Genomic DNA, 15,199 nt, shown 5'->3' on the forward strand with positions numbered 1-15,199 from the left:
GGAAAGAGTGGGGGAGGAGGACTCATTGTCGTTCTTTCTAAGAGCCAGCATAGGCAAGATGGGCCGAATGGCCTCCTGCTGAACTGTATTATTCTATGATTATGACGTGAATTAAGACGATTGCTGCGTCACAATAAGTAGGCCTGAGGTGTTTCCGATATTGGGCCTCCAGCCTCATTTACATGAGACTGGCGAGCTGTATTCACCTGTTTGGTGACCCTAGGCAGCTCATTGGCAAAGAGGATTGCAATTTCAGGCCACTGTGTTGCCAGTGGGTGTCAGTGTCAGAGGCCACTGGCAGGAAGAACCTGTGGAATTTAGGGGCCATTATCTTTTCTATAAAGGCTTGTATTTATATAGCGCCTTTCACGCCCACTGGATGTTTCAAAGCGTTTTACAGGCAATGAGGTACTTTTGAAGTGTCATCACTGTTGTCTAGTAGGAAACACAGCAGCCTATTTGCACAAAGCAAGCTCCCAAAAACAATGACCACAAATAATGACCAGATAACCTGTTTTGGTGATGCTGATTGAGGGATAAATAGTGGCCAGGACACCAGGGTAACTCTTCTGTTCTTAGAAAGAAAGACTTTTTCATGACCATTGGACATCTCAAAGTGCTTTACAATCAATGAGGCACTTCAGAATTGCAGTCACTTTTGTAGGAAATGCAATAGCCAATTTGCACACAGAAACTCCACAAACAGCAATGTGACAATGACCAGATCAGCTGTTTTTTTGTGATGTTGATTGAGGGATAAATATTGGCCAGGATAACTCCTTTGCATTTCTTCACAATAGCTCCGTGGGAACCTTTACATCCAGCTGAGTAGGCAGATGGGACCTTGGTTTGACGTCTCATTTGAAAGATGGACTTTGAAAGAGGTCCATGGGATATTTTACATCCGCCTGACAGGGCAGACATCTGATCTGAAAAATAGCACCTCCGACAGTGCAGTGGAGTGTCAGCTTTGATTTTTGTGCTCATGTCTTGGGTCAGAAATTTATGCCCACCAGCCCCTCGTCGCCGAAGTGGGCTAGGAGGCTGGGTGGGGGGGAGGGCGCAAAATAAGGTGGGGGATGCCGTGCCTATCGCCTATCTGCACCCGCTGCTATTTTACCAGCGACGGGGGGAGGTGGCATGGGAGCCTGCCTGCGCTTAGGCTAATTGAGGGCCTTAAGTAGCCAACTAATTGGCACTCAAGGGACTCTTCCTACCACCGCTAGTATTTTACCAGCAGCAGACGGGCACTTCAGCACCTGAGGATACCGTCCAGTAGTTCCTCCACCCAGCAGCAAGGGCTGTCCCTGCTGAAACAACCGCCCCTGCCCTACACTCCAACACCCCCACCAGAGCACAGACGATTCTTCCCAGTGATTTACCTCCATTTCGGGTCCTCCACCATTGTTGCTAGTCCTCCTAGACAGCTGCAATCCCAGCAGTGGCCACTGCTCCTGGTGGCACTGCTGGGACTGAAGAGCTGTGGTCCTCTGATTTACCGACAGCTCTTGGATATGGGACTTCCTGCCTCCGAGGGGCTGAAGCCCCGACTGCAGCCAATTAAGGGTCTGAGCCACGCAAAATAGTAGTGTGGCTTTCAGGTCCAGCACAGTGGGCTCACTTCCAGCTTTCCAGCTGTGGGCAAGGCCACCGCCTGCATTAAATTCTGGCCCTGGAGTGGGACTTGAACCCAGAACCTTGTGATTCCGAGGCAAGAGTGCTACCAACTGAGCCACAGCTGACACTGATGAGCAAAATTTATAGCCCACTTTGGAAATCTAAAAAGACTGATCAATCCACTGATTGGGGAATAATAACTGGAATTTTATGCCCCCCCCCCCGCCCCCAACAAAGAAGGGCATAAAATGGAGTGGGAGGCTCGGGGGAGCCCTTCCCGACCCGCTCCAGCCTCCGCCACCATTTTACACAGGGCAGCGGCAGCGAGAAATGGCCCACCTGCCCCAGACAAATCAAGGCTCTTAAGTGGCCAATTAACAGCTACTTAAGGGGCACTGCCCACCGCCATGGGGATTTTACGGTTATCAGGCGACCAGCCAAGGCCTCAGAAAAGCTGCCTGATAAAAGTAGATGCCCTTCTGATGGCCTGGGAAGGGGGCCCTCCTGATCAGGCACCCTGTGCCCGACGGAAGGCCACCCCCGATGCCCTAACTACCCCCAACACGCCCCCGAAGCTCCAACCGCCCCCAACACCCATCACTCCACCGCCTCCCCAATCGACCCCCCCCCCGCCCTTGCCTCACCAGGGCCCGAATGATCGCCCCCGCCAAGGCCCCAAAAACATACCCGTTCTTCGAGGCTCCCCGATATCATCATTCTTCAGCTGCATTGCAGTCCCAGCAGTGGCCACCACTCCTGGTGGTGCAGCTGGGACAATGAGCTGCTGGCCTGCTGATTGGCCGGCAGCTCCATTAGGCGGGATTTCCTGCCTCAATGAGATGGAAGTCCCCCCCTACAAAGCGGCACAGTGGCGCAGTGGTTAACACCGCAGCCTCACAGCTCCAGCGACCCGGGTTCAATTCTGGGTACTGCCTGTGTGGAGTTTGCAAGTTCTCCCTGTGTCTGCGTGGGTTTTCTCCGGGTGCTCCGGTTTCCTCCCACAGCCCAAAGACTTGCAGGTTGGTAGGTAAATTGGCTATTATAAATTGCCCCTAGTATAGGTAGGTGGTAGGGAAATATAGGGACAGGTGGGGATGTGGCAGGAATATGGGATTAGTGTAGGATTAGTATAAATGGGTGGTTGTTGGTCGGCTCAGACCCGGTGGGCCGAAGGGCCTGTTTCAGTGCTCTATCTCTAAACTAAACTAAACAATTAAGGGTCTCGGGAACAATAAAATCCGGTCTAGATCCCCAGGCCTGACAGAGGCGGGATCGCCACCGACTTTTCGGTCAGTGGACGGCTCCCGTCCAGCCACTGTAAAATTCTAGCCAATGTGACAACTTATTCGATTCTATACAAATCTGTCATGTGATGATGGTGCTAATGAGTCCTTGTTTGTAGCATACCTCAGATAATAGTTCATTGAGGCATTTGCAAAACACTCCTTGCTATATTAAAAGTCCAAGTGCACTCTCAAAAGAAATGCATTTTATGCCATCTGCTTTCTGCCCAATGAGAACAGTTAAAATCAACTCCATGGTTATTATTGATTCTTACTTACTTGTGACCCATCTCATGAGCAATTGTAAAGGCTAGGTTCAGTCCATTGTCCTCAGCAAGAACACACTTCCTTTTTTCACTGCACATTCCACTAAGATATGCTATACCTGCCAAAAGAAAATACATATAAGACAAAATAAAAGCAGCAATATAGTAACTAATACTGGTGAACACAAAAATCAGCAGTTAATAAGTTACATCTTTTTAAAGGTACAAAGCAACAGTTTGCAGGTACTTTTGATTGAAGGGGTTTTTATATTATTGTTGTCCTGTAAGCCATAAAGGTTGGGTCACTTTTCAAATTGTAAAATAGAAACAAATCAACAAAAGTCTGAGACTGATTAGAGGAAAAATGTGCAACCCTAGAGTACTTCTTTAAGGTTTTAGGTTATTAATATTTTAAAAATATTTCACAGAAAGTATCACAAAATAGGCACAATGCTAAATAACAAATAAAATCTGCATATTTCCAGCAGTTGCAATTTTTGTTTTTTTGGCATTTTCAGCAAATAATCTTCAACAGTTGCGTGAAATGATTTACATTTAAATAGAATCGAATGATTAACCTTTATTTTTAACTTTGAGTTACATAGCAGCATCCTTTCAAAGTTTATGTCCAAACTCTACCAGGATTCCAAGATTCAATCACAGCTATAAAACAAAAGCAAAATACTGCATATGCTGGAAATTGAAAATAAAAAACAGAAAATGCTGGAAACACTCAGCAAGTCTGGCAGCATCCGTGGATAGAGAAGCAGAGTCAACGGGCTGGATTTTGCCAATCGGGTGGATGACCCGACAGTGGGGTGACATCCAAGTTGGTGGTCAGTACGGGCAGCTGGCAGGACTTCCCCTGCAATATTGCGAGCAGAAGCCAATTAAGGGCTGGCAAGTGGGGGAGCTGGACAATTATGGGTTGCGGATGGGTCTTAGTGCCGGCAGTTCACTGCAAGGCACCATTTTTAAAGGGAAATCTGCAGCCTTCAGGCAGACTGCAGACACAGGTTCCTGAGGAAGGGTCAATGCAGATTGCAGAGGAATGGCTTCATTGCAAGGAAGAGTCAGTCCAAGATTCAGTCATGCCTCCCTGGAGGTGCTCCTGCAGGCGACAAGGCAATGGAGAGAAGTGCTGTTTCCAGCAGATGCGAGAAGGAGGCTAGCAAACCTCACAAAGAAGGCATGACTGGAGGTGGCTGAGGATGTCAGTAGCTGTGGAGTACTAGCAAGAACATGGGTCGCATGCCAGAAAAGATTCAATGACCTGATGAGATCGGGAAAGGTGAGTGGCCTTTAGAATTGCAAACTGAAAGCCTAGCATGAATTAAAATGTGCCCATGAAATGAGGCCAGGTGGCAGACCCTGCATGGGGCAAGACAAGGCATGAACGTTCACATTGAGGCATCCAGTTCATGTGCACCTAAACGCCATCGTCATTAATGGGTGAATATTACATTGAGGTGACTGAATGGCCACGTGACCACCCCATCCCATCAGCATAGTGCTGCACATTTACAGTGCCTCAGTGTGACCAACACAGATGGACCATGAGACAGGAGTGACACTGTGTATGTTTGTGCTTGCAGGGGAAGCGTGCTCACAATGCCAGGGAGTGTGAATGGACAGAAGGTGGCATGCCTTTCAACATCGTGGTGACAGCGTTGGAGGAGGAGACAATGGAGATCATGTGGGTTGCGGCAGGGCAGCCTGTCGCTGAGGGTGAGGCAGGTGTGGAGCCAATAGAGAGTGGTAGAGTGATGGTTGTATCCATGTCCTTTGACCATGTGTGATCAGCAGTGCCTGTATGGGCCTTTCACACCACTGGAAGATCCTGATCAAGGGGAGGCACCAGGGGTTGTTTGAAGGAGTAGCTGTTTTATTTCAATCACGTAGGTCCAGCAGGTCCAACAGCGAATGAGGTAGACAGGAAGGCTTGTGGTCCACTGGACACCTCAGAGGATCCATCATCATCTCAAGTCACTGCGTCACTTCATTCCAATACACCCTTTGTTGTGTTATTGGGTTCTCAACTCAAACATACCAAACACTATGGGAATGATTGGTAAGCTAAATGAAGGGTTCTGTATTACAGAATTACAGGAGAGCTGTTCAATAAACGTGCTAACTGCTGACTAACACTGCTCCAGCTACTGTGTCACATGTTAGCTTGCATCATTTCCTGTGATGATATATGTCAAACTACTTACATATTCAGTAGTATGTTAACTGGTGTTAAAGCAGTTAAAGCAATATCACAGCATCCCTTTTCCTTAAATGAAAAATTACGTAAGTTATTAGCTATGAATATAATGAAATAGGATAATTGTGAACAGTATTTACACATGTATGGTCTCATTAATTATTCAAGTGTCTCTGAACTGTAACTGTGGTCTGCTTACTTGACCTGATCTGGTAACAGTGAAACTTTGCTGAGATCTGAAATCGTCAATTTTTTTCTCTTGACTCATTGGTCTAGACTAACAAGTATCTTGTACTTGAGCACTGTATCTGTCATCTTCCTTAATTCCACTCTCAGAACTTGAATGTGAACATGTTCTTGATGCTACAGGAGCGTCAAGTATGATGCTGTTGAATAACTCTCTCAGCTGACCTTTATTCTTTCTCAACGTTGCCCCATTTGGGGTGGTTACTTTGTATGGCCGTGACTATTATAGATCTTGGACACTTCCGCAGGGAACCATGCCTTCTCTTGTAGGTGGATCACTCTGACTTCTGTCTGACCTGCGGAGGAGGTAACTCCATGCCTGCATTTTTGTCATGTGTGATTTTTATTTTCTTTTATCTTACCAATAATTTATCTTGGACTGACGATGATCTAATTCAATGATGATTCAGAAGAGTTGTCAACTTGCCTTCCGAACATGGTCTCTGCTAGGGATGATAATCCTGTGTCTAGTGGTGTTGTTCATAGGTGCAACATTATTTAACTGCCCGTGGTGTCAAATCTATCTGGTATTTCTGTTACAGATCTTGAATAGACTCAATAGGGTCACACTTGCCTTCATTATCTGGCATTGGTGCTTTACTGATCTTGTGAATCGTCATGATCTGGAGTTCACTGTATTCTGGTAGTCCTGCTACTGTTGGACCATTGCTGTCAACAACACAGAAGACTTGTGGTAACCATGCAGAACTTCCATATCTGCACATCAATGTCAATGCTCTCACGCAGCAAACTGGTGAACCATTATATGCAGTGAGTCTAGCTCTTGTTGGCTGTAACTCTCACTTTGCTAGCTACATGCCTTTGAGTATCTGCAGTGCTAAAATGTTGTTTCCAGTTGTAGCTTGTGCTTGCCACTTCTGTTATATAATTTAAACGGTGATGGTGGCTTCCAGTTGTGTGATTGCATCCATATGTTAGGTGACTGTTATTGTATGGAAAGCTTGTTCATCGTCAGTGCCTTTTCTGCTGCCCAGGTCTTTGCCTATCTTGTGGACATGCCTGTGTTGAAACTGGTACTTGGCGGCCTCTTTTTTATTCTTGCCACTAGGCAGCATCTGCTTTGTATTTAGCCATGGCTTCTGACCACTGCTTTGCTGCCAGATTTTCTATACAGTCTTGCCCAGTGTCCCTTTAGACCACACACCTTGCTAGTATCACTAAATGCAGGACAGTTTCATGGCTGATGCATTAGACTGCACTTGCTGCACACCTTCCTCTGTTAAGGCATCTTGGCTACCTCACCTATGGTTGTTGCTGCTCCAAGCAGTTAAAGCAATATCAGAACACCCTCTACCAGTGCAGATACCCTCACATTGGTGGATAGAGGCATGTGATTAGAACGGGTGATGCAATCGGGTGAACACTGCACAGATGCACAGGAGGTGGTAATGGAGTCAGTAACAGTGGTGGCCACTTCCCCTTGGAAGAGTGAGGAAAAGCCCAGCGATGCCCAGCTTCATGCAGATGGTGAGCCTCAGATGTCATCAGCAAAGCAGCAGATGCATCAGCAGCAGCGTGAAATGTGTCAACTCCCATGCACAAATAATGGAGAAGTTCATCCATGCTTGGGTGGCACTATGTCTCTGGCATGGATGTAGGGGGTGTGCCCAGACCTCCATAGCATGGCCTCATGCATGAGATATGTGGAGTAACAGGTTGACGAGATGGGCCAGCCACACATCTCCCTATTGCCAGGAAGTGACAGACTGCAGGCAACCATGGGGTTCATGTGAGGCCTGAAAGAGCTGTGGAGTGGCAGGCTGAAGGCAATTGGGGTGCCTTCTCAAGGCCCTTTGATTACTGAGAGCAGCTCTTTGGCACCTTTGATGGTGACACCAATGCTGTAAGCTGGTCTGATGACTGAGGTGGCTCTCGCACAGATGCAGGTGGCCTCAAATGAGCCAGGCCCCAGTAGAGCTCAGGCAGACAGAGAATGCAAGTCGTACCATCTCATGCACCAGAGCAAGAAAAGCATGCCTCCACATCAACTCCAGGCACAGGGAGAGCACCATGTAGAAGCAACCTGAAGCAAGAGCATAAATGCATGGACTAGAACTTGCGGTTTCACTAGTTAGTAATTATTTGTTCAATGTTTAAGCCTTTAATGTATGAGAGTTAAAGGTCTTGTGATACAATCTATAACAGCTTAGTTATTTCTTCCCCCATTGGCCCTGACCAAAGGTGAAATCAAATATATGGACGGTGTGTAAAGGTGCCTCATTAGCGCCTGTATTGACAGAAGTGAAAAGAGAAAATGCTGAAAATACTCAGCAGATCAGGCAGCATCTATGAAGAGAGAAACAGAGTGTGTGTTCTGATCAAAAGTCATTAACCTGATAGTTTAACTCTGTTTCTCTCTCCCCAGAGGCTGCATGATCTGCTCAGTATTTCCAGCATTTTCTGTTTTTATTTCAGATTTCCAGTATCCAAAGTATTTTGCTTTTGTGTTGACAGACGGGCTTGGCTTGCTCTGATGACAGATCCAGTGCGATGGTAAGGGCCTCTGTTGAGAGGTCAACAAGAATGCCTTTTAGAGAGGACTTAATGTTTTGGTCACCTGTTGCACTTTAACTTGTGTGAAGGATCTGCTGACCACAGAGTCGCGAGTCTCCTCTGCACGCATGTCATTGCCCAGCAATCTGGGCCTCGCGGCACCATTTCCGTTGGCCTGCAGCTGTTGAGGTGCCTCAAACCCATGATCCTCCTCTGAGGAGGTGACTCAGAATTTCCAGCTCCAGTGCTACACCCCTCTGGAGTGCCAGGTTGTACAAGGCACAGCATACAACAATGATGTAGGATACCCTTGAAGGGCATGTTGTAGAGATCCCCAGATCTCTCAAGGCATCTAAACCTCATTTGCCTGTAGCCTGCTTAATGGTGGCCCTCGTAGTAAGATGGCAGCAATGTAAGTGTCCTCGGCCTGTGTGTTGGGGTTGCATACAGGTGTCAACAGACATGTTCTCAGTGGATACCCCCTGTCCCCCAGTATACAGCCATGAAGGCATTCAGGTGGCCTGAATTGCTGATGCACTTGGGACTGTCAAGGATGAATATGCCGTGGCAGCTTTCCGGAAACCTCACACATATCTGCAGTAGCCACTTACGGTGGTTGCAGATGATTTGAACATTCAGGGAGTGGAACCCCCTCCTGTTCATAAAGATACTTAGCTGCGAAGCCTTGATGGCCACATGAGTACAATCAATAATGCCCTGCACCTGGAAAAAGCCAGCCATGGCCCTAAAGTCAACTGTCCTCTTGACCTGACTGGTTGTCAGTTTGATGTACTGGTTAGCCTGATGGTAAATAGCATCCGTGACCTGCTTTTTGAGCCACAGACCGCTGATGCCACACAGATCTCCAGCCAATCCTTGGAAAGAACCACAGGCAAAAAAGTCAAGTGCCACCATCACCTTTATCGTAACAGGCAATGGGTATCCGCCACTTCCCAATGGACTCAACTCTTGCTCCAGCATACTGCACAGGTCTGAAACCAGCTACCTGGAGAGAGACAGTCTTCATCGACATGGGTGCTTGGACATCTCCATCAAGCTAAGCCTCTGACAGTACAACCTTTCATCTGGCTATTGTCTTCTGTGACCATGAGGCTGCCCTCTTTCCCCATGTGCCTTCCTCGTCCACTTCCAATTGCTCCTTCAATCTGCTGGAGCTCCCCCAGCCTCTGCACAGTCACTCCATATGGCTGCATCCCTATCTCTTTGTCACTGTCCTCCTCACTGGAGGATCCAAACTCTGAAAGCAGAGCCCCCATAGCAAATGGAGTCTTCACTGCAAGGAGCCTCTCAAGCCTCAAGACCTGCCAACAATTGCTGCTGTGGACCTGGGAGACACTCTTCCACTAATAGTACTTTACTTTGTCCCCATTCTCTGCAATGCATCCAAACTTGCTGGCCTTTGTTTTTTCAATACACAACTTTCCAATCTCTGCAGACAGCTTGGAACCATGCCTGCCAGTTCCCACTAACACTCAACTGCTGCACAGATCTCGCGAGACATTGAGTCTCCGTGCTTTCCGTATGCTATTCAGAAAATCAAAAAATGGGAGGAAAATATCTGACAAATGGCTGATTAACAGCCTTAATTACCTGCCTGCCACCGATCAGTCTGACAGTGATCCATTCAGCCGCCCGCAACACGGAAGTTTGGTCATCCATGGCACGACATCAGGGAGCCATCCCAACTCAGTCCCATGTCATTTTATCAGCCCCCAGCCCGACCTCAGTTCCTGCCACCACAGGGCCGGTAAAATCCAGCCCAACGTTTCAGGTCGCTGACCTTTCATCAGAATCTTTTCTTCATTACATTGGATTTAATGTACTTTTACAAAAATCATAGCAGGTATAAACAATATAGGGTTGAAATTCCAGAAGCCCTGCTCTACTGCCAGAAGTAAGTTGGACAAGACTTCTGTCTGACTGTTTGCTTTTTGCCTGATCCAGTCCTAAATCGATATTAGAGTTGGCCACACACAACATTAACTATGCTACTGGGGCAGTCTGCTCCACAGAGCCAGCAGGTTTTCAGAACAGTGCCTTACCACTCTATCATGAGATTGACATGGCCTAAATCATAAAACTTGGAAATATGATTTCAAATTGCTCCCTTGCTGGTCTGCTATTAACTTACGATGTGACTAGTGCGTTCCCAGGGATCTGCACTGGGGCCTCAGTTTTTCAATATTTATAAATGGTTTAGATGAAGGAAAAGAGAGCCATATATCTTAGTTTGCTGACGACATCAATTTAGGTGGTATTTTAAATAGTGTAGATGGGAGCAGAAAGTTACAAAGGGACATTGATAGATTAAGTGAGTGAACAAAACTGGCAGATGGAGTTCAAAGTGGGGAAATGTGAGGCCATCCATTTTGGAGTTAAGAAAGATAAATCAGAGTATGTTCTAAAAGGTGTGAAGCTCGGAACTGTGGAAGAACAGAGAGATTTAGGGGTCCAAGCACAAAAATTACTAAAAGCTGGTCAATAGGTAAATAAAAGAATTTAAAAGGCTAATGGAATGTTGGGCTTTATCTCAAGGGGGCTGTAATACAAAGGGATGAAAGTTATGTTTTAATTATATAGAACTCTGTTGAGACCTCAGTTAGAGTACTGCATTGAGTTCTGGGCACCAAACCTCATATATATTGGCCTTGGAGAGGTTGCAGTGCAGATTCTCCAGATTGATACCAGAGTTAAAAGGGTTGCATTATGAGGACAGGACAGACTAAGGTTATATTCCCTGAGTGCATATGGGATGATTAGGGGTGTCCTTATTGAGGTGGTTAAGGTGATTAAAGGATTTGATAGGGTAGATAAACAGAATCTTGTGCCCCTGATGAAGGAGTCTAGAACAAGGGTGCATAAACTTGAAATTAAAGCTAGGCCATCAAGAGTGACGTCAGAAAGCACTTGTTCACACAAAGGGCGGCACAGTGGCGCAGTGGTTAGTACCGCAGCCTCACAGCTCCAGCGACCCAGGTTCAATTCTGGGTACTGCCTGTGTGGAGTTTGCAAATTCTCCCTGTGTCTGCGTGGGTTTCCTCCGGGTGCTCCGGTTTCCTCCCACAAGCCAAAAGACTTGCAGGTTGGTAGGTAAATTGGCCATTGTAAATTGCCCCTAGTATAGGTAGGTGGTAGGGGAATATAGGGACGGATGTGGTAGGAATATGGGATTAGTGTAGGATTAGTATAAATGGGTGGTTAATGGTCAGCACAGACTCGGTGGGCCGAAGGGCCTGTTTCAGTGCTGTATCTCTAAATAAAAAAAAATAAAAATAAAAAAATCTGGAACTCCCTCTCCCAATAACCTGTTAAGGTTAGGTCAATCAAAATTTCAAAACTGAGATAGATTTTTGTTAGGCAAGGATTTTAAGGGTTACAGAACCAGCGCAGGTAGATGGAGGTAAGATGCCAATCAGCTATGATCTAACTGAACAGCAGAACAGGCACAAGAGCAGGAATGGCCTACTCCTATTCGTATGCTCCTTAAAGCAATTGTTTTCTCTGAGATTGATTCATGTTGGAATGGGTATTTTGGGGCTCATATATGGCCCTTATATGGTAAGTATGCCTCCTTCTTGAAAGTATACTTACCACTTTGTGCACCAAAGAATGAGCTGCATTTTCATGGGAATCGACCATACCAGCAATTTCCAGCTTCCTGTCATGAAGGGAAGGGGTAGTTGGCAAAAGAAACATCGGACTTCCAAAACAGAGTTTCTCATATAGGACGGGGAAAAATCTAGCAGAAATTGAATCTGCTCTACTTTTCCTTCCTACACCTAGGTTCTGCTAACAGAGTAGAATTTCTAGGCTTCTACTTCTACCTCATTCTTTTTGTTTAATGCCTCTTCCCAATGAGACATGTACCATTTTTTGCTGAAATTGTGACAGCTAATCTGTTCCTAGGACTCTGCTGATGCTACTTCTCAACTGAAAGATTAATTTGGTTTGTCTGACAATTTTTCCTTTCTTTTTGTGGGCAAGCACCTTGCTCCTGCTCAGTATCCCTCTGCCATCTGAAATCAGGACCTCATCACACAGGCAATCAGGCGATTGGACTTATTTGCTCCCACTCTGCAATGCACAGCTTTGGAAGATCAAAATGCTTTTTTTAAAAAATTCATTCATGGGATGTGGGTGTCACTGGCGATGTCAGCATTTATTGCCCATCCCCAATTGCCCTTGAGAAGTTGGTGGTGAGCTGCCTTCTTGACCCGCTGCAGTCAATGTGAGGATTTTGACCCAGCGACAATGAAGGAATGGCGATATAGTTCCAAGTCAGGATGGTATGTGACTTGGATGGGAACTAGCAGGTGATGATGTTCCCCTGCATCTGCTGCTCCTGTCCTTCGAGGTGGTAGAGGTCGCGGGTTTGGAAGGTGCTATCTAAGGAGCCTTGGAGCGTTGCTGCAGTGCATCTTGTAGATGATACACACTGCTGCCACTGTGCATCGGTGGTGAAGGGAGTAAATGTTTGTCGATGGGGTGCCAATCAAGCGGGCTGCTTTGTCCTGGATGGTGTCGAGCTTCTTGAGTGTTGTTGGAGCTGCACCCATCCCGGCAAGTGGAGAGTATTCCATCACACTCCTGACTTGTGCCTTGTAGATGGTGGACAGGCTTTGGGGAGTCAGGAGGTGAGTTTCATGCCGCAGGATTCCTAGCCTCTGACCTGCTCTTGTAGCCACGGTTTTTATATAGCTACTCCAGTTCAGTTTCTGGTCAATGGTAGCCCCTAGTTGTTGATAGTGGGGGATTCAGCAATGGTAATGACATTGAATGTCAAGGGGAGATGGTTAGATTCTCTCTTGTTGGAGATGGTCATTGCCTGGCACTTGTGTGGTGCAAATGTTACTTGCCACTTATCAGCCCAAGCCTAGATATTGGCCGGATCTTGCTGCATTTCTACACAGACTCCTTCAGTATTTGAGGAGTCGCAAATGGTGCTGAACATTGTGCAATCATCAGCGAGCATCCCCAATTCTGACCTTATGATTGAAGGAAGGTCATTGATGAAGCAGCTGAAGATGGTTGGGCCTAGGACACTACCCTGAGGAACTCCTGAAGTGATGTCCTGGAGCTCAGATGATTGACCTCCAACAACCACAGCCATCTTCCTTTGCGCTAGGTATAACTAACCAGCAGAGAGTTTTCCCCCTGATTCCTATTGACTTCAGTTTTGCTAGGGCTCCTTGATGCCATACTCAGTCAAATGCTGCCTTGATGTCAAGGGCAGTCACTCTCACCTCACCTCTTGAGTTCAGCTCTTTTGTCCATGTTTGAACCAAGGCTGTAATGAGGTCAGGTGCTGAGTGACCCTGTCGGAACCCAAACTGGGGATCACTGAGCAGGTTATTGCTAAGCAAGTGCTTCTTGATGGCACTGTTGATGACACCTTCCATCACTTTGCTGATGATTGAGAGTAGACTGATGAGGCTGTAATTGGCCGGGTTGGACTTGTCCTGCTTTTTGTGTACAGGACAGACCTGGGCAATTTTCCACATTGCCGGGTAGATGCCAGTGTTGTAGCTATACTGGAACAGCTTGGCTGGGAGTGCGGCAAGTTCTGGAACACTGGTCTTCAGTACTATTGCCGGAATATTGTCAGGACCCATAGCCTTTGCAGTATCCAGTGCCTTCAGTTGTTTCTTGATATCACGCGGAGTGAATTGAATTGGCTGAAGACTGGCATTTGTGATGCTGGGGATTTCAGGAAGGGGAGGCGGTGGCGTAGTGGTAGTGTCACTGGACTAGTAACCCAGAGACCCAGGGTATTGATCTGGGGACATGGGTTCGAATTCCACCACAGCAGAAGGTGGAATTTGAATTTAATTAATAAATCTGGAATTAAAAGCTGGTCTAATGATGGCCATGAAACCACTGTCGATTGTTGTAAAAACCCATCTGGTTCACTAATGTCCTTTATGGAAGGAAATCTGCTGTCCTTACCTGGTCTGGCCTACGTGGTTAACTCTTACATGTCCTCTGAAATGGCCTAGCAAGCCATTCAGTTGTACCTAACCACTACGAAGTCAATAAAAAGAAATGAAACCGGACGGACCACCAGGCATCGACCAAGGCACCGGAAATGACAACGGCAAACCCAGCTCTGTCGACCCTGCAAAGTCCTCCTTACTAACATCTTGTGCCAAAGTTGGGAGAGCTGTACCACAGACTAGTCAAGCAACAGCCCGACATATTCATACTCATAAAATCATACCTTACACATAATGTCCCAGACACTGCAATCACTATCCCTGGGTATGTCCTGTCCCACCGGCAGTACAAACCCTGCAGAGGTGGCGGGACAGTGATCTACAGTAGGGAGGGAGTTGCCCTGGGAGTCCTCAACATTGACTCCGGACCCCATGAAGTCTCATGGCATCAGGTCAAACAAGGGCAAGGTAACCTCCTATTGATTACCACCTGCCGCTCTCCCTCAGCTGATGAGTCAGTACTCCTCCATGTTGAACACCACTTGGAGGAAGCACTTAGGGTGGCAAGGGCACAAATGTACCCTAGGTGGAGGACTTCAATGTCCATCACCAAGAGTGGCTCGGTAGCACCATTACTGACCGAGCTGGCCGAGTACTAAAGGACATAGCTGCTCGACTGGGTATGCGGCAGGTGGTGGGGGAACCAACAAGAGGGAAAAACATACTTGACCTTGTCCTCATCAATCTGCCTACTGCAGATGCATCTGTCCATGACTGTATTGGTAAGAGTGACCACTGCACAGTCCTTGTGGAGACGAAGTCCCGCCTTCACATTGAGGATACCGTCCATCGTGTTGTGTGGCACAATCACTATGCTAAATGGGATAGATTTCGAACAGATCTAGCAATGCAAAACTGGGCATCCATGAGGCGCTGTGGGCGATCAGCAGTAGCAGAATTGTACTCAACCACAATCTGAAACCTCATGGCCCAGCATATCCCCCACTCTACCATTACCGCCAAGCCAGAGACCAACCCTGGTTCAATGAAGAGTGCAGGAGGGCATGCCAGAAGCAGCACCAGGCATACCTCAAAATGAGGTGTCAACCT

At 47.0% G+C, this 15,199-nt stretch overlaps 1 protein-coding gene across 1 annotated transcript in view; it reads right to left on the reverse strand.

The window, feature by feature from the left end:
* The window catches only part of LOC137369250 (A disintegrin and metalloproteinase with thrombospondin motifs 19-like), a 593,631-nt gene that overhangs the window by 383,386 nt on the left and 195,046 nt on the right, over nucleotides 1-15,199 (reverse strand). The window contains exon 8 of the mRNA XM_068030172.1: nucleotides 3,180-3,285. Within this exon, the coding sequence (XP_067886273.1) occupies nucleotides 3,180-3,285 (106 nt within the window). The remainder of the gene's footprint in view (nucleotides 1-3,179; nucleotides 3,286-15,199) is intronic.

The sequence above is a fragment of the Heterodontus francisci genome, chromosome 4 (assembly GCF_036365525.1).
Source record: "Heterodontus francisci isolate sHetFra1 chromosome 4, sHetFra1.hap1, whole genome shotgun sequence".
NCBI lineage: Eukaryota > Metazoa > Chordata > Chondrichthyes > Heterodontiformes > Heterodontidae > Heterodontus > Heterodontus francisci.